A 25,360-nucleotide genomic window follows, 5' to 3' on the forward strand; every position below is an offset into this window, starting at 1 on the left:
AATAACTAAGTATATATAAATACGATTCAAAACTTTAGAATATAATACAAATGTGAATACAATTAATGATTTTTGTACCTCTAAGGTATAATATTTACTGAAATTGATCATATGTAGTCAGGCAAATCTTTAAGAAGCTATAGACAGACTTGAACGTCATTTGTTTTGGCTTCGACCTGAGCTGAGTAGTTTTCATTTTATACTAGTAGATTTCTACAGATTTACGTGATAATTTCGTCCCAGGAAAGATGTCGTCGCCGCTGTCAAAGCCTCAGATTATTACGCACATTCAGAACAGTTTGAACTACACGGTGTTCGACAGTAAATGGATTCCGTGCAGTGCGAAGTTTGTCTGCTTGGGGAACTTTGCTAGAGGAACCGGAGTGATTCAAATTTATGAAGTGCAGCAAGGAGAGGCTCAGCTAATTAAGGAGGTAGATTTAGACTTTATGTTTATACTCTTTTGTCTGGAATTTGCCATGTAAAGGGCGTATCATAAATAAGATTTCTAGCAAAGCCTTTCTCGGTTGTATCCATGGCAACAGGCAACATTCAGATGGACAATTACTTCTTAAGTTCAAACCAGTTGACACATGTGGATTAAAAATAGACTATAACAGATACTATTCTGAGAATTGTAATAGGGGAAAAAAGAAACTAGAACGAATCAGTAATGAATATAAGACGTCTCCTTTCAGTGCTTGTTGCTTTGTCCCATTCTTGGAGCTAAACTGAATCTTATCTTGCGTATTTCAGCTAGAGAAACCTAAACCCATAAAGTGTGGGACGTTTGGGGCCACCTCTCTTCAACAAAGACACTTAGCAACTGGGGACTTTGATGGAAATCTCAATATATGGTAATTTTTCCACACTCACTCATGCCACGTGATAAGATGGTGAAAATAATGTTTCAGCTTCTACCTAATCAGAAACGAAATCTTATGGTAATAGTAACTGTGTTTATCCCAGTGACTCACTTGAACTACTAACTTAACAGATGTTGATTAGGTTAGTTTCTGACTTAATATTTTTTAATGCACAGGAATCTTGAGACACCTGATGTCCCTGTGTACACTGTAAAAGCCCACAAAGAAATAGTTAATAGTATTGATGGTGTTGGGGGCCTTGGGATTGGTGATGGCGCTCCTGAGATAGTTACTGGAAGCAGAGATGGTAAGAGTCATTTATAATAAAAACTTTTTCATTTTGTGGACATTAAAAAAGGAGTGCACTAAGATGGACACTAGTACAGATTTCTCCTTTGTTTTGTTTTTGTTTATAGGAACAGTGAAGGTGTGGGATCCCAGACAGAAGGATTTACCTGTGGCCAATATGGAGCCAATGGAGGGGGAAACCAAGAGGGACTGCTGGACTGTTACATTTGGTAAATGAAACATTTCTCAGAGTTGAATTACATACCTCTACAAATATTTCAAAAGTGTGATCACTCCAGATAACATGAGGCCAGATGCATAAAACCACGTGTACCTACAAGGTAGAAAAAAACAAGACATATGGATTCTATTAAGCTGTGCATGTGTTTGGTGCTTTTATACGAATGTAAACCATCATGCACATTGTATGTATGTGCACAAGCTACAAACAAACCTTTTGTCTTCACTGAAAAGCAAATCTATTTTATTTGTTTGTTTTGCTAATGGAATCATACATAGAACAAAAAAGATGGAAATAAGCAAGATAAAGGAATGAACTTTAAGTTCACAGCAAAGGACCTGGCAGAAGTAAAAACAGAAAGACTCGGATTACAAAGTAGAGACAAAAAGCACATCAGCTTACACATTACTTCAGAGCACATTAAGAGAACCAGCAGCCCCTACTTTATTTGAGACAGGTGAATATAGCACGTTTTCTGAGTCATACAGCCTTGTGTGTAGAGAATCAGGAAGAAGGCACAGATGTGCAGATGAAGTATGGCTGGTTAGGAAATCAGAATTTGGAGGCCTAAAGTGGTGCTTGAGCCAAGTAACATTTGTGGCAGAAAATCAAAACAATCTTTAGATTGATGGACTCCTCTTTTTTCAAGCCTTTTTTTAACAAGGTCTTCCAACACTACTAGAGCAGCCAGAGCCAGAAAGAAGTGTTTAAATATACCCCTTTAAATTTATATGATATTAAAAACATGTTTATCTATGCACAGATTATACATTTATCTTGTTTCAGAGATATTTTCTTGGTTTCAGATATATTTGATGTACATTTCAGGTCATGCTTTCAATGATCAGGACCGATGTGTGTGTGCTGGCTATGACAATGGTGACATCAAACTCTTTGACCTGCGGAATATGTCCTTACGATGGGAAACAAACATTAAAAATGGGGTGAGATAAAACCATCATGTTTTTTTTATTTTCATTTTTTTGTGAAGTTTTGAGGACTTTTTTCTTTTAAGCTGAATTGTTTGGTCACAACAGTAAAAAGTTTGTAAAGAAAATTGTAATTCAAACTGATGGCTCAATCCAGCCAGTTTACATATGCAAAACAAAGAATCTTTCCACTCTTTATAATAATTATTTTTAATTAGGATACACTGTAGTTTGCACCCAAAACTGCATTCAGTTATATTGCAGATAAAACAATAACAAGTGCAACAGAGCTGAAAATGACTTCCTGCAATCATTTAATCTGAACACAAAATCATACAGAAGTCTGAGGTGAATGCTCCAATCATAAGCTAAATATAAAACTATTTTTATTGCCCAACTGCCATTTTTGTGAATGTAGATCAACCCACTTGTGATTGTTGTGTCCATTTCAACAAATGAATACATTATAAATTTCCAGGAAGTGACTTGTTTTTTGTTACATCATGACCAGGTGTGCTGTGTGGAGTTTGACAGGAAGGACATCAACATGAACAAGCTGGTGGCTACCTCACTGGAAGGAAAATTCCACGTCTTTGACATGAGGACCCAGCACCCCACCAAGGGTTTCGCCTCTGTTTCCGAAAAGGTAATTGACCTGGTAGAAGAGAGCCAGACGGATGTTTGCCTTCTGCTGTATGTCTGGGAAAATTATCAAAAGGCTATTATTATCAATACTGTTATTCTTACATTAGTGTTGTACAGGAGGCGACTTTTCACAGCTGGAAGCATTTAGGGTCGTGTTTGTCTAACAATTTCTGTGGATTTTTGTTCCTGGCCAAAAATGACACTGGGTCGACGAGGAGAGAGAAGTGTGGCTTTTTGTGGGGAAAATGCTGGAAAAACACACTTCAACCAGCGTTAAAGCTCAGCCTGGCTCACCAAGTGTTTGCAAAGCCTGAGAGATCAGGGTCTTCATCTTTCTAAATATTTATCTAGTTCTTGAGCGCAATCAACAGTTCGTACATCAGTGTTGTGCCAACCATGAGTCATGAGGTTCCACTTCAAGTCATGACTTTTCAAAAAGGGTGACAGACAAATAATGTGTTGGGTCATGTTATAATGAAAATCTCTTAAGATGTGTATTAAGATGTAAACAATCACTCTTTTTTTTTCTCTAAGGCTCACAAGTCAACCATCTGGCAGGTGAGACATTTGCCTCAAAACAGAGATGTCTTCATGACTGCAGGGGGAGCAGGCAACCTACATCTATGGAAATAGTAAGTAATCAATTTAATATAAATCAGAACAAATCATGGTGGTTGACTTAGATTTGCTGCTTTACTATAAACTGCTCTATATATAAATGTTATTTTTGTTGTACTTCCAGTGAGTATCCCGGTCAGAGAAGCAAGAAGGACTCTGATGGTGTGGATGTGGGCGTCGCCGGTTCGGTCAACCTCTTACAGAATGTCACTCTGTCCACGCAGCCAATCGCCAGCCTGGACTGGAGCCCCGACAAGCAGGGCCTCTGTGTGTGTTCGGGTTTCGACCAGTCTGTCCGAGTGCTCATTGTTACCAAACTCAACGTGGTGTAAAAAAAAAAGATGGCAACAAAATGTGATGGACAAAATCTATGCAGGCAGACATTAACTGGGACTCTCCGGTGGCGTGTAAATCACTGCCTTTTGTGAGACTAAGTTGTCTTTAATCAGACAGCACCAATTTCCATCTGTGTGTGTTAGTCAATGTGTAGATTCATCTTGCCAGGAGGTTAAATGTAAAGAAATGGGGAAAATATTTGAGTTGAGTCATTAAGTATGTGGAAGGATAACCCTGATGTGTTCATGTTGTGCAGAGGAACACTCCTGTAACACAACTGTTCCATTTCTCATGTTGTCGTAAAGCCTGAGCTGGGATGAAGAAATGAGTCATACAGCTGCTGGCTTGAATGGAGGCTCACTGGAAAAACTCCCTTTATCTTTTACTATTTACTCTTGGTAAACATTGTTGTCAGCTTTATGCATTGTTAAAGTTGTCACTTTTGATACATTTTCATTCAGAAATCTGTTTTCTGTTTTTAAATGTGTTTTTGGAGAAAAAGAGATTACTGTTGTTTTCTGCTCAATGTGTATTGTACATCCATAGTAAATAAAGTATTACTTTTTTTATATGAATACAGCACAATGCACCTCTTTGATACAAAGTAAACAACCCGTTATTTGCTTAAAGGTGATGTAGTGGAGTAACAAACATTGTCATATCCAGCATTTAAACCTGAAAAAGTCATTTAGATCAGGATCATCCACTTCTTTGTCATGAATGTTTGCGTAGACACTTTTCACCAGCGTGGTCCTTGACTTTCCATCCAAAATATCGATATATTTCTCTATGCAACCTGTGAATATAATCAGAAATTAGCACACATGTCTGACAGTTGATAATTTATTTTTTGAACTTTAAAACAAAAAGTTAAAATTACTTAGGCCCATGACTTTGGCGTGCGCCACCAGACTGGGGCCCAGCTGTGGGTGGTCATACTGCTCCTGGGACATTAGCATGCGGATGATCTCCCCAGTGATGAAGGCATCATCGAAACTCTGCTCAGCCACAGGCTTCTGTGGGAATCTGCAGTAGACGTCTATAGCAGCTCCAGGATCAGACGGCTCCAGAAGCTGCGCAAGCTCAATGTAGGCATCGTGGATCTAACATTGAGTAAATGCTTATATCACAACAGATCTTAGTGGAAGTAATAATCTGCAAACACATGCAAATCTTTGAACACTTTCTTCAATCATAAATATAGGAACAAATGAGGGAGTGTTAAGCAAACAGGATCATTTACAACATTATATGTGTTATTTCCCACAATCCATAACCTACTGAGAATGAGACATTAGGCCACAATTGAGAAATTAAGAACAGCAGTTTTCAAGTCTTTAAAGATAAGCTTAGGAAATATTTTATACATTGCACAGCCATTTTTCTCATCCAAAGGAACGTGAAGATTCCACTGGAATTAAGGACTGAACTTCCACCAGAGTTAGGTGGAACAATAATCACGTTCACTATGAGCTGCATTGTAAAAGCTGCAATGAAACATCTGGGATCTATATTAAAAGTGACATAACAGCTGACCCCTGGTGCCATGGCGATGACCTCTTGGTAGAGTTGCTTTGCCTGGTCCTGAGTGTCTGCAGAGTGTGAGAGGACCCGAGCCAGACCCAGTCGTGATACATGAGACATTCGGTTCACTACGCTGGGCCCACTGACTCTTGGCACTACAACAGGCTCTAAAACAAAAAGGAACCCATACATAATGACACTGTGTTACATCACACTTTGATAATTTGATCTAAAACTTGACCAGTTTAATGTTTACATGTTCCTGTCAGTTACTATTTATAAGTTTATAAGTTTAATGATCTGCATTGGAAGCATTTATTGGCCCTGGAAGTAAAGCTGAATTTTATGATGTGACCTGCAACTTATGGAAGTATTTTAAAAAGAAAGAAAATAACTGAAAAAACACAATGAAGGTGATCATCCCACCTAATGCAGGATTCCTTATTGCCTTTAACACTGTTTTTAACATCTGAAAGCCTTTTGTCTGAACTCCCTGTCTCCAGATTTCTTCCACCTTTTTTTAATCAGCATCCATTCCAGAGAAGAAGAGTTTAACTTGATGGAGCATGTGCCTCTGTCATGCCTTACCTTCTGCAGGCTCAACAGTCTTAGGACAACAATCCTGTTTAGGCTTGTTTGCAGGGAGCTTGGGTTTGGTACTGTTGTTGGAAGGTTTACCTGATTTATCTGTCTTGGCAGCTGCTCCAGCTCTCCCCCTGCAGGCAAGAAAGTGTAACACAAAAGCTCTAAAACTGTTCACAAAAATAGACAAGTTTGCTTATGCTGATGAACAATAGGTTTAATTTATGTTCATGTAAAAATGGCAAAAACATCTCACTTCTGTCGGTTTTAATGCATGGTTTTATCATTGGTATATAAACAAGAGAACAGTTATCTGGATTTTATTTTTATTCAATCTTCCTTTCAGTTTCCATACCGAAGACCCAGAATATTAAACACTAAAAGGCTGTTTTTCCAGTTCTGCCCTGCCTCAAGAATAAACAGCAGAGTACACCTATAAAATGCTTAAATCCAGCAGAAAAAAAACACATAACAGATCTACGTGACTGCAGGCTGGCAGCATGACTCACCTGACTGCAGGGGTTTTGGCTGGAGGCCAAGTGGCCTTCCCCCCCCTGATGGGGGCTGATGTGGCAGGAGTCTGAGTTTTGGTCACAGCTGCCTGCCCCTGACTGGTCCCTCCCCTGCCCTGCTTAGCTCCTCTTTTGGCCACATCTTTTTTAAAAGGTACCTTTGCTTGGGTGGTTGGAGTAGTAGATGGTGGGACAGCTTTCTTGTTCTCAGTCTCCAGCTGGTTCATCCACCACTTTTGTTCTAAGCAAACAGAATTAAATTAATAATGAATAAATATATTAATAATTTCATTAAGTGTGAAGATTTGGCCCTTTTCTAATTATTTCTCTTCAATGGGTTTAAAGTATGGACTCACTTATAAGCTGCTCAGGTGGTTCTCCATTCTGAAGCTTGCCTTCCAGCTCAATGCTGGCCTGGAAGCTGAGGCAGGCATCACTTCTGGCATCTCTAGACTTATCTGAACTTGGGTTGTTGTCATATTGGGCCAGCTGAGCCAGACCAAGGAGGCACAGGGCATGGCTGTCCCGTGGCGTAGTCACCACTGCCAGTTGACATGTCTATGGAGCAGAGGCAAGGTAGGGAGAAGCTGCAATATATGAATTTCAGTGTACCACAACTCAAACCACTGTTAAACTTGGAAAACATAAGCATAAACCAGCACAGACTACTCTTACTCTCTCCTGGATGTCCAGTAGTTCCCGACAGGGAGTGATGGTGGTGAGACGTATGAGCGCTGTGAGGGCCTGGCATCTCTTCGCCACCAGGGACCGCGTCGTGATACCAGCCTCAGCGTGGCCTTTGCCCTGCTGGTTCAGTTTCTGCAGCAGGGCGAAGTGAGCATCGAGCAGCACCCACTCCAGCTGCCTGGTCACATCACTGCGACACGCACACTGACTCACACTCTGGGCAGTCAGCACTGCTACACTGAAATGTCCCAGCACACACACACACAGAGAGAGAGAGAGAGAGAGAGAGAGAGAGAGAGAGAGAAGGGGCTTGGTGTCATGCTGTTGAATGCTAGGGTCTTTATTTGTATGTTGCTGAATGACTCCGGGTACACTGAAATGAAAGTGACTGTAACTTACAAGTGATATACCTGTTCTGCACTCATGCTCTTCCCAGACAGCGTGTTCCTCTGCTGCAGCTGGCCAAGAGTGATAAGGCCTCGCAGGAACTGTCTATTGAGACTGGACAGAGGATCTGATGGATCCTGTTCCACGTGGCTGTAACAAAAATCATGGCAAAGAATTGCAGCACAAATATGAAATGAAATAAAATATGCCAAATGTGGATACCCATGTTCTACCAGTAGTGAAACTAAAGCCAGAATCCTGATGTACACAACTGATGCCCTCACACTGTCTCCCCCTCAGTGAATGCATCCACCTCCACCTCACACTAGACACACACATACACACACCTCTTCCTGCAGCACTGGCTGACAAAGTGCTCCAGTCCCTGATGTAAGAATAGTGCAGCCTCTCTTTCTGTGCCCTCTGAGGCTTTCTGCTCCTGCTGCAACAGAGCCAGCCCTGTGAAGAATCTGAGAAAAAATCAAAAGCAACACAATACAGATGCTGAAGACAAAACCAGTTCAGTCTAGTTTCCAGACAATGCTAATACTGTAAAATGAGCATTTGAAGAGCAAGCTGACAGGATGGTCCAGATAATATACATGCTTTAACCTCTGTTTCTATTCCACGTCTTTTCATTTAGCTAAATGATTTTTTTAAATGACAATAAATCACTAACTATTATTTAATTTTCAACAAACTGTTTCTTTTACTGCCAGTAGTTCTGTGAGCTGACCTTAGAGCAGGGTGTAGAGGGCGTAATGCCAGGCCGCTCTGAAGGTGCTGCAGAGCTTCCCTGCTCCTCCCCTGAAGCAACAGAAGCCTTCCTACATGCAGACTGAACTCCCAGTTGTCTGGACTCAGGGACCAGGCATCCAAGTACTTCACCAGGGCTCGGTGGCCAGAGCTCTCCTCATCCTGCATCACTGCACTGCTATCCTGCAAAAACATTAGCATGATTAGAGGCCAGGGATTGTGGGGATAAATTAATACATGCTAAAAATAAAATACCCTGCTAGTTTTCTTGGAGAGCCAGATGTAGAGAGTCTGGACATAGTCTGCTTTGCTTGACTGCCCTTGCTCTTTGAGCAACTGAAACTCTTTATCCAAGGCCTGCAGCTGTTTCTCCACCGTAGGCGTGCCAAGGAAGCCATGCAGCTTACACACACCCAGAATGTCATCCTGAAGTACTATTGATTTGGCATCACTTAATTCATCCCTGCCTCTGTCAGCCTGGAAATGGAGGAGCGAGAGGGTGAGAAGACATGTGGCTTTTAGCGACATACTTTTCCTTTTTTATTGTAAATATTTATAAAATTACTCAGATGAAAGAGACCATTTACTCCACCAAATTGTATTCAAACAATAATATTTACTGTTTCCTTTAAGATTTCTTAAATCTGAATAACTGAATGTGAAATAACACTTAAACCTATAACTCAGTATGAAAACTACATATTTACAAGCATTTCTCTTTAATTTGTGTGAGTGGGAAAGCTCTTGAGAATGTACATTAACAGCAAGTTTGTGTATTTAAAGTTTTACAGAGAAACTTGAAGGAATGTGTTGAGTGTCAGCAGTTTAAACCACAAACCTTACCCCTCCGTTTTCTGCTACACTTTGCTATCATTTGCTGTTACATATCCTTCTAAGAGCTTGTCCTCCCAGACACTACCTTTCTCTGGAGGCCGTACACCTCTGTAGCATAGTGTTGCTCCTCCAGAATGAGACCCAGCAGAAAGTGGAGTCTGGCATCTCTGAATCTGAGTCTAATAGCTGATGCATAGTAAATAGCAGCCTGCTCCAGGCTATGCAGAGGAGACTCGCCATCCTCATGATGCAAACGTTCCCCTGTGGAAAAGAGAAAAATAAACTGTGCTATTTGCACTGCATGTACGCACCAGAAAACAAAACCTGTCTGCATTCATCTGTGAGGGACTTTTCATCAATACAGGATCAGACAACATTTCATATAATGATTTACTTCTCTTTGTTGGCAGTGGACCTATCATACATGCTATTTAACTCAATAGTTTGAGAGTGAAGCTTAGTAAAATGTTCATTTTCCAATTTTTTAGAATGCTGGTGTAAATCTTTTAGAAAAAATTACATTCATTTAACTGAACAGAAATGTAAGTAAAACTATGTATTATGATCTGAAAATATCTAATTATCTGTTGTCAGTCTCAAAATCTTTTTAGGAATCAGAATTGTCCAAGCACAATGCATTACACTGCATAATGAAAAACAACAGTGTCTCCCATTAAGCTACTTTCTCCTTTAGTTCTGTTGCATGAAATATTCAGAGAGAGTAACTTTGCATGTCAAGAGCATCTTTAATTTATCAGACTGTATTTCCATAACAAATCCATTATTGATACACTAGAATTACTTTACTTCATTGTTGATAGTCATCTTAGTTCATGAAAATGTTTTGAAGGCATAGCATATAGTTGTGCATTTAATAAATTAGAATATGCAATAAACAGTCTCCATGAAAAAAACAAGCTTCAACATTTAAACTGAAACCATGTTCAAGAAGCAGAACACGATCTTTGCATTTAGCAGCAATACAACCTACGAGGTCAAACCGAGAAGCACTTTTTGTTTCTCAGATTGATGTAGAATGACACAAAAAGCTTGTTTATATTTTAAGAGGTCTGTCTCTCCCACTCTGGTGTTACTTCTCGGTTCAGTTCCAGTGACTCTCATTCAGTCATCTGGGATCATTCTCAAATGTCACTTCTATGACTCATCAAACAATTAGCGAGGCACAGGTAGCTGAGAAAACACCAGCAGTAACTTGAGTACCCAGTACAATGGACAGAAGAAGACGTTTCAGAGGCAGCCACCAACCAGCCATTAACATGGATTCTTCAATAGCTGCAGCTAAGCTTTTGCGTCATAGCAGTGCAAGGAAAATATTCCAAATCAAAGATACAATTTACACCTGTTTGTAATCAAACCAGCTGTTAAAGTAAATGTTAGTTTAGATAGATTAGTAGGTGTTTAGTAGCAACTAACAAGTGTTACAAAAGTAAGTGCCATATCTTTACTTAATTCTGATTCTAATTCATGTATAGATCAATAATCAGCATGATTTAAAAATAAAATAGGTAGAATAAAAATGTATCACTATTCCAACTAGTTTCCACCAGATGGTTTATATCTAATCTTTGAGCCTATACTCTTGGTTTGGAACATGTGCCTGATTTTGGAAGATGTTTCCTGTAGTGTTTCAGTTGTTCCTCAGCCAGTGCACACAATTTCTCCACACTGTCTTCTTCTGCAGACATTTGCAGTCTTTTCTCCCAGTTATGTATCTGTAGGAAACAAATGAAACAGGTTGTTTCAACAGAGAGGAGAATTAATACACAGGTAGAGGTGACAAGATGCCATTCTGATTAATGTGGAGAAACAAAGGATGTGATGAAGATAAAACTAAACTAAAACTATTAAGGTTTATTTAAACAGGAAGTTAGTTCGCTCGCATTAATATCCTTAAATGCAGTTCTACTTCAGACTTCCTTTTGTTAAGTAACTTGCTTAAATGTAGCAAAGTTGTGCAAATGTTTTAAACTACCCCTCATTTCTTAAAACTTTGTTTCAAAGCAGTAAGACTTCGATTCTTCTAAAGTGGTAATGAACAGTAGTTTTTCCTGGCTTTTCCAGTTACTTAGCATATACACAGTTTGTTTTCTTGTTTTGTTAACAGAAACATTGTACATAAATAGACATTACTTTAAATGTACCAGAGCCAAATATCCAAATGGCTATTTTTCATCGACAGTCCCTGAATTTAAAACTGGATCTTTAGGCAGCAATAGGTGTTCTGCAGTAATAAATCATCTCCAAAGTCCAGACCTCAACATTACTGAAGCAGTGTGGGATCATATTGACAGAAAATGGAACAAAAGACAGCCAACACTCAAAGAAGAGCTCTGAAACGTCCTTCAAGAAGTCAGGAGAACTATTCCTGAAGACTAGTTAAAGACATTACATTACAGCTTGTCAACAAGGGTTCAGAGTGTGTTGAGGAATAAAGCTGCTCATACCAAATACTGACTTTCAAGCTTGTTAGAATTAAACAAACTGTTTTTCCTTTATACATTATATTTCCATTTAGCTTTCAATACATTGCTCCACCTACTTCCTTTGTTCTACCCATTCATACAAAAAAGTAAAAGAAAAAAAAAAAAAGAAAAGAAAAAGATGGTGGCTCAAGACTTTGTTCAGCAATGTACATGAAAACCACCAGTCAGTGAAAATAACAGTCCAACACTTACACCCACCAAGTGCTGGTAAATTTGGGGTTTTGCACATAATAAAATGAGGTATATATATATATATATATTTAAAATTAGACCACTTATTAATGCATTTCTGTCAGCAGAAACTAAAGATGCCTTCATAGTTAGTATGTCATCACTGCTTTTAACTGTTGTATGCCAATTGTTGTCTATTGATAACTGTATCTATAAAGTAATGCTCTAGATGAGCTTGCATAGAAACAAACTATTGCAACTATACATTATTTGAATTTTAGTTTCATATGATGAAATTTTATTGCAGGAAAAAATATTAATTTGTCTGAATAAATCTGGCTTTAAAATCATTCTCAGTTTAATATTGGTTGATGAACCAAAAGGTAAATGATACAGTCGTTGGTTAAAGTAAACTTTCTGTACACTGAAAAGAAAAAGAAATAGGTAATTACCTCACAATCATGTTTAGTTTCAATCTTCAAACAGCTGGATGATTCAAAGTTTTCCTTATACCAATCTGTCTCTGTGACATCCTGCAACAAATGGCACCCTGCTTTTACTAAAAAAACAAAACAAAACACTTTTTCTTTTCTTTTTTTTTTATATTTCAGACCTAAAGATGATAAATTAATTAATAATATATTTTTAAGATTTAATTAATGGACTTAGCTGATTGGTTCATCATGTATAATAACAATTTATTAAAAGCAAAAAGAGTAGTAAAAGGCCTCTGTGTCCCATCTAAAAATACATGCACACAACCACACAGGCTTCTTTTCACTGAGGAGGTTAAACTGGTACTTAGTGGTTGTGAAGGGAGCTTTGACTTGTAAATAAAGGATGAGCAGAGTCAAGGTCAATAGCAGTGATTCTGGCAATGCTGCGCACTGCTTAATCTTTCATCCTAACCTTTGCATTGAGGTCCCCTGTGGGTTTGTGTGGACAGTCCAGGGAATGTGACCCCAGCTCTGATAGTTCCATCACTCTGTCACATCCTTTGTTTAAAAAAACATCAAAGGTACACACACACACATACACACACAAAAAACGTTATAGGTGCAGACAAATGTATATGAAAGGCTATATTACATTTTACTGGTTTATTCAAGACATGCATGTTAGGTTAATTGGACACTCTAAATTCTCCGTAGGAGTGAGTGTGTGTGTGTGAATGGTTGTTTGTCTCTATCTGTGTTGGCCCTGCGACAGACTGGTGACCTGTCCAGGGTGTACCCTGCCTCTCACCTGTTAAAATGCTGGGATAGGCTCCAGCTCACCCGCGACCCGAAATGGAATAAGCGGTCAAGATAATGGATGGATAATGGATGGTTTATTCAACAACTCTGTAGAAGTATTTCCCTTCAGCTACAGGCAACTATCTAAATGAGCACCTTAACATTATAAAGAGGTCTTTATTGTGCAGAAACACACATATGACTGAGCAGAGAAGCCACTGATGGGTGTAAAAGCCTGATATCAAATCCAGCTTTAATCCCACAGCTGCCAGTTGGAGGACATTTTAGTTAAGTAATTATATCTCTTTCATTACAGCAACATAATCTTTGTCTACAGAGCCATCATGTTACATGATAGTATAGGTTGGGTAATCGGGACTGTTGACAGGTAAGGTAGAATGCACCTTACATATTAACAAGTTGTTATACAAGTATTTGTATACTAATCCTGCATTCACCAAATAAACCAGCTCTGCTTCAAAAAATGCTTATAAAACAGAAAAAAACAAAACCAAAAGAAGCTTAGTCTCCGGGTTTTACCTCTGTAACAAAAGAAACACTTGACCATAGCAGCAGACATCTTTTTGTCAAGGTCCAGTTCAGGGACCCTCCAATCATCTCCTAGAGGACAATCGCTAAGCGGGTCAACTTTTGATCTTCGTGTTAGCATCTCAACGTACGGCCTTGAGAAGATGCTCTTTGGTTTACTGCAAATAAACAAAAGAATCAGTTTAATCTAGTTAGCATTTGCTGTTTTATAAAACAATTGTGTGAAGTGTTTGGTGCTTCACCATACAGCATTTTTTGTTTTGCTAGATTTTGACAGTAATGTTTTATTGTGATTTTATCTAAGATACTACATTTGTTGTTTCTTTCCAGTGAGATGCCTACTTTGTCATGTTTTCAAAGGCATTTTTGATTTGCGGAGAGATTTGCATCTTTACGAACTTCCTATTGTACGCACAAAATCTTCATAAATTACTAAAGAAAATCACAACACAAAAAGGATGATATGAATATAATTAATCTGAATGACTCAAACTAACTAAGCCAAACAATGAAAATTATGCATTGTTTTATAGCTGGTAAAGCTTATGTTTAGAAAAATACAGTGATGTGAATATGATGATGATACTGACTACCATCACTGCCAACGCTTACTCATAAATGCTCCCATTCAGTCTCACCTGTGGATGACAGACACAGGCCTGTAAAAAGCACTCAGAGACACTGGACATTCAAAGTCCAGCTGCTGCTTCCCATCAGTGAAGGTCACAGCTATGGGAATTAGTTCTCGAGTCACCAACACGGTGTATACCTGACAAAGTTAGACAGGAATTACTTAATAATAAATACACTGGTGTAGCAGCACAACGCAGCCCTATCAAACTTGAATGACCCAAACAAGTTACACTCCTGAAATCTCCCTTATATCCTGTTATTTATTAATGTGGAACAACTGAAGAGGGTATAGAGCTTTAAAATGTAGAATTAGTGTGTTTTACTGTGAATACATAGATGTTCTGACCAATTATTTCATGTGATACTCAAACAGTCTTGAATCAACATAAAGGATGCTTATCTGATAATATGCAGTCATCTACTTATGTTCCATTATACCTGTGAAATGGTGCCATCTGCTGAACAGACTGAGACTTCCACCATAGTGTCTCCAAAATTTAGTGGGACTGATTGGGAGCTGCTCTTCCCATTTATGGTAACTTTTATGAGTTTGTCTGGCACTTTTGGAAGTAGTGTCACTTCATTGCAGTAAAAGGGAACATTACCTGTGGGAGAAATCCCTGCAGTTAGCTGCATGAGAAACTGTGACTGTAAAAAAAATGCAAACTGAGGAACACATTTTTGTGAATTGTTATGCAAAAATCATCACCTATGAGCATACATTTGGACAGATAACATTACTTATTTGTGAACACATCTTTATATAACATTGTATTACTTTTTATTGCAAATTTCTATTACAAATAACACATATAGGCTGCAGCATAACAAAAGTCTTTACTTACAACTGTATTCATATGTTTTGGGGGTAAATGGTGGATAGATTGCAATATTCCCATCCAAACCCAGGTTACTGAGCTCTGCAATCTTTGATGAAAGTTTGGTGATTTCCAGTCTGTATTTCTTTGTGGTGCCATCTTCAGCTACCACCTCAATTTCCACTCTGTTCAACCCATCTTTTAGTTTAATAGTTTTGGAACGGTCACAAGAGAGCTGAAAAACAAAACAAAAACGTTTTTTTTAACTGAAGTGAAAAACAAATTATACAAAAATGAAAAGTGATTTTCAACTTTCAGGAAAGTACTTACAATAGTGTACGAAGCTCCACAGTCACTGGTAGTCAGGTTTAAAGTGACTTTGTTGACGCTGCTCTGCACTGACACTTTGTAGTCTGTAGCTTCTGATGAGAAGGCTGGCTGGAGCTTCCCAGCAGAAACGGAGAGCTTTTCTAAATCACAGTTGTCCATGGCTCAAGCCTCCACTGGTTCGCATGAATGCGTGCAGTCCAAACTCTATACGCACTGAACGGCTGTCCTAATTTTGTATGCTGACGCTTATGATTACCATGGTAACCAGAGCGCTTAAGCAGTCCTGAAGTTGCTAAGAACTTTATTTTTATGCGCATTTTGATGAACATAAACAAAGCACGCTAAAAGAAAAAATATATATTGTTAATAATATATATATATTTTGAATTCTTTAGTTTTGTTAAGTGTAAAAAATAAAATGAAAGAAGAAATATGTAATACTAGTAATCTACAGGAAGCTCGGTTACACTAGTAGCATTAGTAACAGGAAAATACTCAATATTTTTAACAATATGGAGACCAACTGTAGTTTTTATAAACATGCATAGCTAACTTAAACTATTTCAACTAAAAATCTTTAAAACAGCTAACGTTAACTAGTATCTACCGTCCACCAAACAGTAGAGAGCAGTAGAAGCATAGAAGAAGAAAAAAGCTCGGTCTCCTCTTACGTCACTTCCTGTTAGCGGTCGCGTGTTCCGTGTCGTGGGTAAATATAAAACGTTTTGTACTGTGAGATTAATATTACTGGTATTTTATTAGCATTTAATTAAGAAATGAGTTTAGAAAGTCATTTATGATCAATTAATTATATTTTTTTCCTCAGTCCGTTGTGTAAGTTTCGCATGGAAGCTTAGAAGTAGCCACCTAGCTAGCTAACGTTTTAAATGTTATTCAGTCTTTTATTCATGTTTCCAACTAACTTATTGTATTACCGTGAAGATTGGTGACTCTGTGTGACTTGTTATTTTAGAGAAAAATGGCAGCTGAAAGCACCATCGATGACTACCCTCATGAGATAGACGAGCAGCTCACATCCTTCAACTCCTCAGTTAATGCAGTCAAAACTATGTTGGACAAGTTGATGTCAATGTCCAGAAATGACCAGTTGCAAAAGGTAGAGTGAGTATTTTGACATGGACACTGAAGACTCTGACTTGTTATGAATTTAAACCAGATGTACTGTATTGTCTTTATATTTGTAGACAAACCTAGTGTAAGATTCAGAATAGCACACTATTAACATCACTGTGCTTTTCATTATACTGTAATAAAAACATTTTTGCACAGAGAAATTATATTGATTTGCTACATTTTACTGGTTTTAAATTAAACCTGATCTATTAACAGCTGGATCCTTTGGATCAAGCGAAGCTGGATCTGATGTCTGCTTACACCCTTAATTCATTATTCTGGAGTAAGTAATTTGTTTCTTGATTACATTTGTTGACTATAACTTTGAAGTAGCCATTGATCATTTAATAATAATGCATGTTAAAAAAAATTAATCTTTTGGCAGTGTTTTGTGTATTGACTGCATATTCAAACCCGTTTTAACAAATGAGTTATCAATTTGTGATGCCTATAAAAGTGACAGAAAGAGACACAGTGCTTGCCCTGATATTCACTTTGAAAAATAAAAAAGTGAAGTATAATCCTTATTAAGTTACAGTTTTCTCACAACAACATGTCACTATCATCATAACTACTCATGTCAGCATGCCATAGCAGCGGGACATTGAAAGCAGCTAAAAATATAATATATATTAATAAAACAAATATAAAATAATAATAGTAATAATAATCTATCTATCTATCTATCTATCTATCTATCTATCTATATATATATATATATATATATATTTATCTACCTGTTTAAGCTTGTTAAACAGTCACAATTTTATTCTTGGGAGTTAAATTGCACAACAGCAGCAGTGTAGTTATAATGAGCCCGAGAAAAACCTCAATTTCCATTCATTTGTGGACCGTTTCCACACTACTTTTTCCACTGTTTGTCAGATGAGAAGCCACCAACACAATACTCTGAAAGCTGTTTTGCTGAAAACAGCTGGAGACATGCATAGGTTCTCATTGAATGAACATTTTTAAGCAATAGAGTTATCAGGAAATGGTTTTTATTGAGGGATATAAACAGGCAAATAATGCTTATATAGTTATTTGAAGAGTATATGCCAAAAAACACTGGATCAATATTCCTGCTTCCTCTTTGCAGTGTACCTGGTAACACAAGGTATAAACCCCAGAGAACATGGAATCAAACAGGAGCTGGTAATCACTTTTTTTTTTTTTAACAAATTTAAACTTTTCTTTATGTTTATGTTAACTGTTTAATTACTCTAACCATTTTCTGCTGATCAGGAGCGAATAAGGACCTATATGAACAGAGTAAAGGAAATCACTGATAAGAAGAAAGCTGCTCGTCTGGATAAGGGAGCTGCCTCACGCTTCGTTCAGAGTGCTCTCTATAATCCAGAAGACAAAGATTCTAGAAAGAAAGCAGCATCCAAGCAAGCATCTGATGCAGCATCTGACTCCCCACATCCGAAGCGTCCAAAACAGAGTTGATTTGAAGTGCGGTGAAGGTCTCATTTCAGTGTGTTTTCTCTTTAAGGAATGATGAACACTGAAGTAAAGATTTGGACTGTAAGCCCGTTTGATGGACCATCACAAAATACAAAATGAGGTGACAAGGTGTATTACAGTTCAGCAGGGATTGCGTAACGGTCAGGATTATGACTTGGAGTTGGGTACGAGGTTATCAAGGACTTTCAGCAGATTTAGTTGTTTGCTGGAGATAAGAAATTATGTGAGAAACATCGCCCCAGTTTTATTGTGAACATGTTTTTGTGCACTCTGATGCTGCATTCTTCTAAAATGACTTTATTATCTGATTTTTATCATTTAAAGGTGATTCTGTGAATCACTAGTTGTGTTTTGGATGAGCATGTTTTTACACACCAGACATTTTTTTCTGGAGTATTTTTCTTTTGGCTTTCCAGCAACATAAAAAAGTGAAACATGGTGTTTGGGTTTTTATTTCCTGTTGACTTAGTGCAATAACAGTTTAAAATAGGCTTTCTAACTTTTCTGATGTCTTTTCTAAGGAAAAGATTTAGATATGTGAGTTTAAAAGGAGCGTACATGAATAATGGAGTTAAAATACTTGCTAAGCAATTAAAAAGTCAGTCAATAGCAGCTGTGCAAGTTTAGACTTTTTAAAATTATTTTCTAAAAATTGTTCTGATTTACACATATGATTAAAAAATTCATTGTATGCTGACATTTATAGTGATGCATGTTTTCCTGGACTCACCACTTTTAAGTCTTGAGTTAAATCTCAGCCTTTAGTTAGCTTTAAAAATCAACTTCATTTCTATGCATTTATGAGCCAAAATAGTAAAATCCCTGACATGTAATGTTTTATCTTGTTACAGTGCAACATTCTGAAGGGAAACTTGCATCCTGATATTTACATGGATGTTGCTTTGACATTTACCACCTACTCAAACACTGTTGCAGCCTTGTTATACCCCCACCTTCTCTTTGTGAGATCATTACTAGCCTACATTAGGAAGAAAAATCAGTTGATTGTTGAATGTCAGTTACCAGGTACTTCACCTTCAGTGGTTGTTTGTCCCCACCCTGACTGATCAGAGATATTTTAGTAGCAGGAAAATGACCTAATCAATATTAGATGGTTGGTTATGTTATTGCTGATCATTATATGTTCAGAATTGAAGTAAAGGCCTTAAAAGACAGCTGTAATAGGTTTGTTAAACAGTCTGTACTAGTTAGGCCTTTTAGGCCTCTCAAAGGTGTTTTATGATGCATTTCTCTTTCATTCAGAGGGGATAGGAAACAGCTGGGAATACTTCTATCAAAACTTGTGGAGCATCAGGGTTTGAATCAACAATCTTGCAATTTGTGGACAATCAGCTCCACCACGTGAGCCACAACCATCCAAGTTAATTTATTTGTCCTGCTTAACACAAATCAAGAAATGCGTTATTTAAATTAAGACGGATCCACACAAAGGTCAAACCTGTGACCCTTTGATTATAGGTGGGCTGTGTAACTCACAAACGGCGCTGTCACTGTGGCTACGCTGTATAAGCACAGGCTGTAATGATCCTTCCCCTTACAAAAACCAATGTCACATTTCATGAAGACATTCATATAACTTCCTTTCCATAATTCCCTCTGGACAGGCGAGATCTTAATCTTAATTTACCACAAGTCACTGCATCCCTCTAATCAAGCCCAGGAAACAGTGAGGCAGTGAGTTAGATTCATAGGAATGCATCTTTTCACTCTTTTCATCATCTTTCCCATTCTCATCCTCCCTGCAGCAGCATCCAAAAATGACATTTGTTTAGCCAAACCTCCCGTCTCATTTCTGTTAGACTTTTTCCACCAACTTGTTTCTAACTCCGTTCAAAGACATGTGTCAAACTTTGCCTGATGAACGGCTCTGTCTGCATATTGGAAAAATATGGTTTCTTCCACCCCTCCCCCACAGATTCCTCTTCTGTAATGTTCGCCTTTCCATGCCCCCTTCCACACATGTGCTCACTATAAAGGAGTTGGGTCACTGTGCGAGCAAATTTGAGCAAACAAACCCTGATGTTGAAACCGTGTGGCCTAATAAGCCCCAAACTGGTTTATCCCGCAATTGTTTATTTATACAGTTTGTGACTTAGCTTGTGTTGAGGAAGTTTATGCTACATGGACAGCAGATGACCTTTTGAGGCCAAATGAAGGTTCAATGCAAAAATTAACTTTCTTAGCTTTCTAAAAAACACTTTAATTGAGAATTTAGACTAAAATCCAGTAAAATAATCTGCCAGTGCAATAAAATAATTACACTTGGCAAGATTTCCTCAAAAAAGAAAAAATATCTAGATTTTGAACAAATGAGAAAGTTGTGAAACACTCATTTAAGTTCTCTTGAAAAAAACTTTCACAACCAGCCTGTTAAAACTTCTTTTCAGAGAGAAAGTGAGAAAGAAACAGCACTGAAAAGAAGCACTGATGGTTTTTGAGGTTTTTTACTTATAAGGACCTTGAAATGAATGTTTCAAAACTTGTTTAAAGATATTTCTCACTTGTCTAAAGTTTATATTTTTATTTCAGGAAATCAGTGTGTGATGGGAGGTCTTGAAGGAAGTTTTTAGAGCTAAAATTGGGTGTGATAGATACAATATGACCTCAGACATTGTCTCAGGGAGATAGTTTAATCAATATCCATGTAAAATTTAAGATTCTGTTACTAAGTAAGAAATAAAAGACTTATACTCTCAAAACATAATTAAAAATCTTACGCATTCTGCGCTTGCCAATTACGCTCAAAACAAGATGATAAAGTCTTTTTGACTGAATGTCAGATTGTAGAGACTGGGTTAGACAGACCGTTTTTGCAGTAGACGCAGCCCTCCATGCAGACGTGTCTCCTGAAAGGATAAAGTGTGCTGACAGCAGACGACACCTGCATTGAATACCAAATGGATTCAACACATCACAAAATCACACAATTTCAAGTTGACTGTCAGCAAGAGGTTTATAATAATAAACCATAATCCCAGTATGTTAAAATTCAAGAACTTTAAAGAATGCTTTGATTGACAGACGTTCCACCTGCTATTTGTTATCCTGGAGTTTAATCATGTGCTTTTATCAGATAAAGTTAGAAAACCTGATAGATACTTAAAAGAAGCCTCCATAAATTAATAAGTTTTACTGAGTCATGAATGAAACAAGGCATTATTGTCCAATGGCTTGTGTCTTTGTTAGTATTTAGTGGTTTTCAGTCCAGTCATATAAAAACCAAAGCAGTGACCTCTTCAGAAGAAACTAAATAAACAGGAAGAAATAGTTTTAGTTTATGCTTCTGTTCCAGTTTAGAAATGGAAAGTAAATCAATAAAAGGCTCTAATAAAATGATATTCATAATCTCTTCTTGATTTTGGAAGCAGCAGCAGACAAGTTTATCTTACCACATCATGCAAAGATTTCTCAAAATCCCATTATGCGCAGTTTGACATGTTTTCTGGATTTATAGATTTTCTGCAGCTAAAAGCAGTTGCCATGTCAACCTTGACAAAATGGCTATCTTCTTCACCATCCATCCATCCATCCATCCATCCATCCATCCATCCATCCATCCATCCATCCATCCATCCGTCAATCGTCCTGGCCATGGGGGCAACAGCTTAGGCAGGGAATCCCACCCGTGCCCACTTCTCCCAGTTTATCTGGAGGGATCCTGTGATGTTCCTAAGCTAACCGAGAGACATAGTCACTTCAGCAGAGGAGAACCAGGACATGTTGGCTTCCTCCAGTGGTATTAAAGAAAAAATTAAGAAGAAGAAGAAGAAGAAGAAAAAAAAGGTTTAATTAAAAAAAAATATATAATTTTCTCATATCAGGCTTTTACTCCCTACAAGGATTTTAGAAACTAGGGATGCAAAATTCAACATGTTTGCATTTAAGTTTTTATTTTTTTAAGGTTTTTCTTTTTAATGGTTCTTCTGCTCCCCACTGAAATGCTTTTAATGTTTTATGAAATCACTTTGAATTGTCTTGTGCATGAAAACATTCATAGCTGTCAAATGTGTAGCTTAAATACACCCTTTTTTGGGCCTATGCACACACAGTATGTGTTGAAAATATTTCTAAAGTAAATATGTGACAAGGAAGTCACCCAACCCCAGATCGGAGTAGGTTTATGACAAAACAACATTAAAGGTGATTCAAGATGATGTGCAGGCATGTGGTGAATGAGACATAATGCCGGCTTAGGGAAGCAGGAAACCAGCGTACCATTTGTCCTTTAACCTCCAAGACAATCAACACATCAAATGTCACAACCTTCCTCCTTTGCTTGGCAGAACTCATGTGTATAGCATGAGGCATCATCCTCTAAATTCATAGCAGACCTCTGGAAAATCAACAAAAATATTAACAAAATATGATTATATTAAACGTTTTCTGTTTAATATCTACAGCTCATGGATTAACAATTCAATCATAATCAGGAAAAAATCTATTTATACAGTTCACATTGTTTTATTTTCTCTTTTAATACATCCATTTCATTATCCAATCAAAACTTAGAGTGTGCAGGCCAGGGATGCCCAAGTCCAGTCCTTGAGAGCTACTATCCTGCAACTTTTAGATGCATCCCTTCTCCAACACACCTGAACCAAATGAATGGCTTGTTACCAGGCCTCTGCAGAGGTGAATGACGTGCACATGAGGGAAGGCAGCAATTGGATTCAGGTATGTTGGAGAAGAGCTCTAAAAGCATCTAAAAGTTGCAGGATAGTAGCTCTTGAGGGCACCCTTGGTGCACACCCTATAAGAGAGCTGTGTTGTAGGTCAGCATGAGACAGTGAAAGGTAATGCTTTGAAAGTTCAAAAAGGAGCAAAAAAAAAAAAAAAGGTTTTTTGTGTTGGCTGGTCAAAACTGAATTATATTAAGAAAGTAACATAATAGATATGACTAAGAGTGTGATAAACCCTTCATTTTGTTGTTTATATTTAAAGGAGATTCATGTGGACAATGGGCACTCCTAAAGCAAGCAAATGGAAATTGTACTTTTTAATCTGTTGATTTTAATGGAAATGACTATTGCATCTACCACTTAGCAGATCAGAACATCTTGTCTCCTGAATTTGCAATCCTCTTCGTTGGTAATGTTTTGCAGAAATAGATATGACAAATTATGTCAAAATTGTGTTGCTCTTTTTTCTTTTTCACCAAATCCACTTATGTTGGGCTTCCCAGAGTTTACTTCTCTTCTCTTTTAGTTTTCTGAGGTCTTCTCAGAATCTTCAAATCATAGGTGCAGCAGTACCTGGTGAAGTTCATTACAACAAAGCTTTAATTCTCTTGTCCGCTCTACAGTACATACATTCCAGGGGGTTTTGCCATACACTGTAAGAAAGTGACGCCATGCTGAAAACATGCTCAAAAAGAGGCCTTGAACCCTCCTCACTAAACACATCACATCATCACACTATATTGAGTTTCCATACTTTACCTTTCCCCAGCTTGCATGTTCAATCCATAGAAGGGGGGCACCTTCAGTCTTCAGGGTCACATTTAAATCTATCAAGGTTTAGACAATTTGTTTCTCTTTTTTTTCTTTTTTTTTATCAGGATACATTAAAGCTGCTCCTCAGACTGAGACTAAATCCAACATATGAACATGTGTACATGTAAAAAACTGCTTTCAATGACCTTCAAATGGATAAATACATAATTAAACTTAGATTATTTTTGTATATACAAACTTTATGACAATGCCAATGTGTTTCTGACTGTGCCCATTTGAGGACCTCACCTATAAGTATGTAACTTGGTGTGTAACTCACTCTTTTGATTTTTTTTTTAATTTTTTATTTGCATATGGCTGCACCATGAAATCAGGGTTTTTCTCCTTTAAAGCGTGGCCTTCCTATGCATAAAGCCTGAGAATAACTGTCCAGGCTTCAAAGATCTGAACACAAAACCGTCTCTGAATTCTTTACACACAAATGCACGTGCACATGCATTCAACCTCATACACAGAGATGGTTGCAAGTACACTGTGAAAGCAGGAAAACACTTGCTGCTGCACATGCTGAGACGTACAAAGGCTCACAGAAAATGGCTTACATGTGCATAAATGTGCACTTGGAGTTGATTGGAGGTGTGTAATGGATTGGATTCCCCTCATAATTTCTCGGACAGCATTTTATTCTAGGTCCATACAGAGGCGGATGAGACCACAGCTGTTTGGACATAAATTTCCAGAGGAATGCCTTAAGTCTGAGCTCTCAGCATAAAGAGCATGACTGAAGATTCCTCTCCACATGACAAACGATCACCCTCAGGATGTGTGTGTGTGTGTGTGTGTGTGTGAGAGAGAGAGAGATTATGTGTTAAAGAAATGGTTCTGTGCAGATGTGTAGAAGGTCACCAAATATATTTGTTTCCCCTTGTGCACAGGATTAATACACAGCCAGCATGTAAGATGCATCTGTATAGGCATACTTTTGCAGGAAGTAGCTATGCCACAGGTTGAGCATAGGGATGATACTGATGTGCACACAGGAGCGGGTCCCCTGTGTTTGGCTTATATGGGACGCTCAACAGCTGGAGAAGAAGACAAGGGCAACTAGCCAGTCTCATAAAAGTCAGACTCTCTCTTTCCTCTGCATACAGTAGCTAATGCTGAGGTCATGTTAGCATACAAGTGTGCAGGTTTATAGAAATATCTTGGATAGATTGGGTTGCATTTGGCCTGCAGCAAGTAGTGTTTCACCAACTAGAAAAAACTGGACATCTTTATCAGTAAATAGTGTATCATGTAATTATTTGTTGCAGCTGTCTTTATTGAGATTCTGCATGTTTTTAGCTAAAGGCATAAAACCGATTAAGATATATCAAATACTGTTAAAAATATCAGTGACAGGCTATTTATACAGGTAGCTTCTAATATTTATTTGGTTTATTTACCAGGTATTCTAAGTGGGAATTCAAGCATTGATTTAAATGGCATAGAACAAACGAAACACTTCTAAATATTCATTTCTTAATGATCGGATAGTGAAGAGTACAAATTTCAGCTTAATAGATTAGAGGTTGATCTTAGTTAAATAACATTTTATAAGCACTTGGAGAAATATTCACATACTTGTCCAAACTGCAAATTGAATTCTGTGCTTGCTGCAGTTCATGATGCCTCTGTGCAACCAAACAGATAATAAAACTACCTTGTAGAGAAAATCTCCTGTTTTCTCAGTTTACCTCCTGCTGGAAGTGGACTGCTTTTCTCTTTTCATCACACACCTACAGTAGTTTCCTCTCCACCAAAATAAAATAACAGGGTTTATGGCACATCAATAACC

General features: G+C 37.8%; 3 protein-coding genes across 4 annotated transcripts; 2 read left to right on the top strand and 1 right to left on the bottom strand.

Moving 5' to 3' along the window:
- The first annotated feature begins 154 nt into the window (after nucleotides 1-154).
- Nucleotides 155-4,491, top strand: dnaaf10 (dynein axonemal assembly factor 10). Its single transcript, XM_042009534.1, has 8 exons — nucleotides 155-434; nucleotides 757-857; nucleotides 1,043-1,173; nucleotides 1,283-1,384; nucleotides 2,224-2,339; nucleotides 2,836-2,970; nucleotides 3,504-3,601; nucleotides 3,712-4,491. The coding sequence occupies exons 1-8, from the start codon at nucleotides 249-251 to the stop codon at nucleotides 3,917-3,919; spliced, it is 1,077 nt and encodes a 358-aa protein (XP_041865468.1). The 5' UTR covers nucleotides 155-248; the 3' UTR covers nucleotides 3,920-4,491.
- Nucleotides 4,492-4,575: 84 nt separating this feature from the next.
- On the bottom strand, nucleotides 4,576-16,450 carry LOC121655109. Its single transcript, XM_042009533.1, has 21 exons — nucleotides 16,381-16,450; nucleotides 15,446-15,786; nucleotides 15,143-15,350; nucleotides 14,736-14,902; nucleotides 14,303-14,433; nucleotides 13,656-13,822; nucleotides 12,790-12,875; nucleotides 12,333-12,413; nucleotides 10,824-10,938; nucleotides 9,291-9,466; nucleotides 8,627-8,848; nucleotides 8,352-8,554; nucleotides 7,963-8,085; nucleotides 7,628-7,765; nucleotides 7,217-7,466; nucleotides 6,898-7,099; nucleotides 6,539-6,782; nucleotides 6,036-6,163; nucleotides 5,460-5,614; nucleotides 4,804-5,026; nucleotides 4,576-4,719 (listed from the first exon to the last, which is right to left on the bottom strand). The coding sequence occupies exons 2-21, from the start codon at nucleotides 15,602-15,604 to the stop codon at nucleotides 4,580-4,582; spliced, it is 3,318 nt and encodes a 1,105-aa protein (XP_041865467.1). The 5' UTR covers nucleotides 15,605-15,786; nucleotides 16,381-16,450; the 3' UTR covers nucleotides 4,576-4,579.
- Nucleotides 16,066-18,488, top strand: c1d (C1D nuclear receptor corepressor). Of its 2 annotated transcripts, none has more exons than XM_042009537.1 (5): nucleotides 16,066-16,154; nucleotides 16,419-16,562; nucleotides 16,796-16,862; nucleotides 17,679-17,734; nucleotides 17,825-18,488. In XM_042009537.1, the coding sequence occupies exons 2-5, from the start codon at nucleotides 16,425-16,427 to the stop codon at nucleotides 18,029-18,031; spliced, it is 468 nt and encodes a 155-aa protein (XP_041865471.1). In that variant the 5' UTR covers nucleotides 16,066-16,154; nucleotides 16,419-16,424; the 3' UTR covers nucleotides 18,032-18,488. The 2 variants fall into 2 exon arrangements, with proteins under 2 accessions (XP_041865471.1, XP_041865472.1); XM_042009538.1 differs by lacking the exon at nucleotides 16,066-16,154 and adding an exon at nucleotides 16,206-16,279.
- Nucleotides 18,489-25,360: the final 6,872 nt, after the last annotated feature.

The sequence above is a fragment of the Melanotaenia boesemani genome, chromosome 16 (assembly GCF_017639745.1).
Source record: "Melanotaenia boesemani isolate fMelBoe1 chromosome 16, fMelBoe1.pri, whole genome shotgun sequence".
Classification (NCBI taxonomy): domain Eukaryota; kingdom Metazoa; phylum Chordata; class Actinopteri; order Atheriniformes; family Melanotaeniidae; genus Melanotaenia; species Melanotaenia boesemani.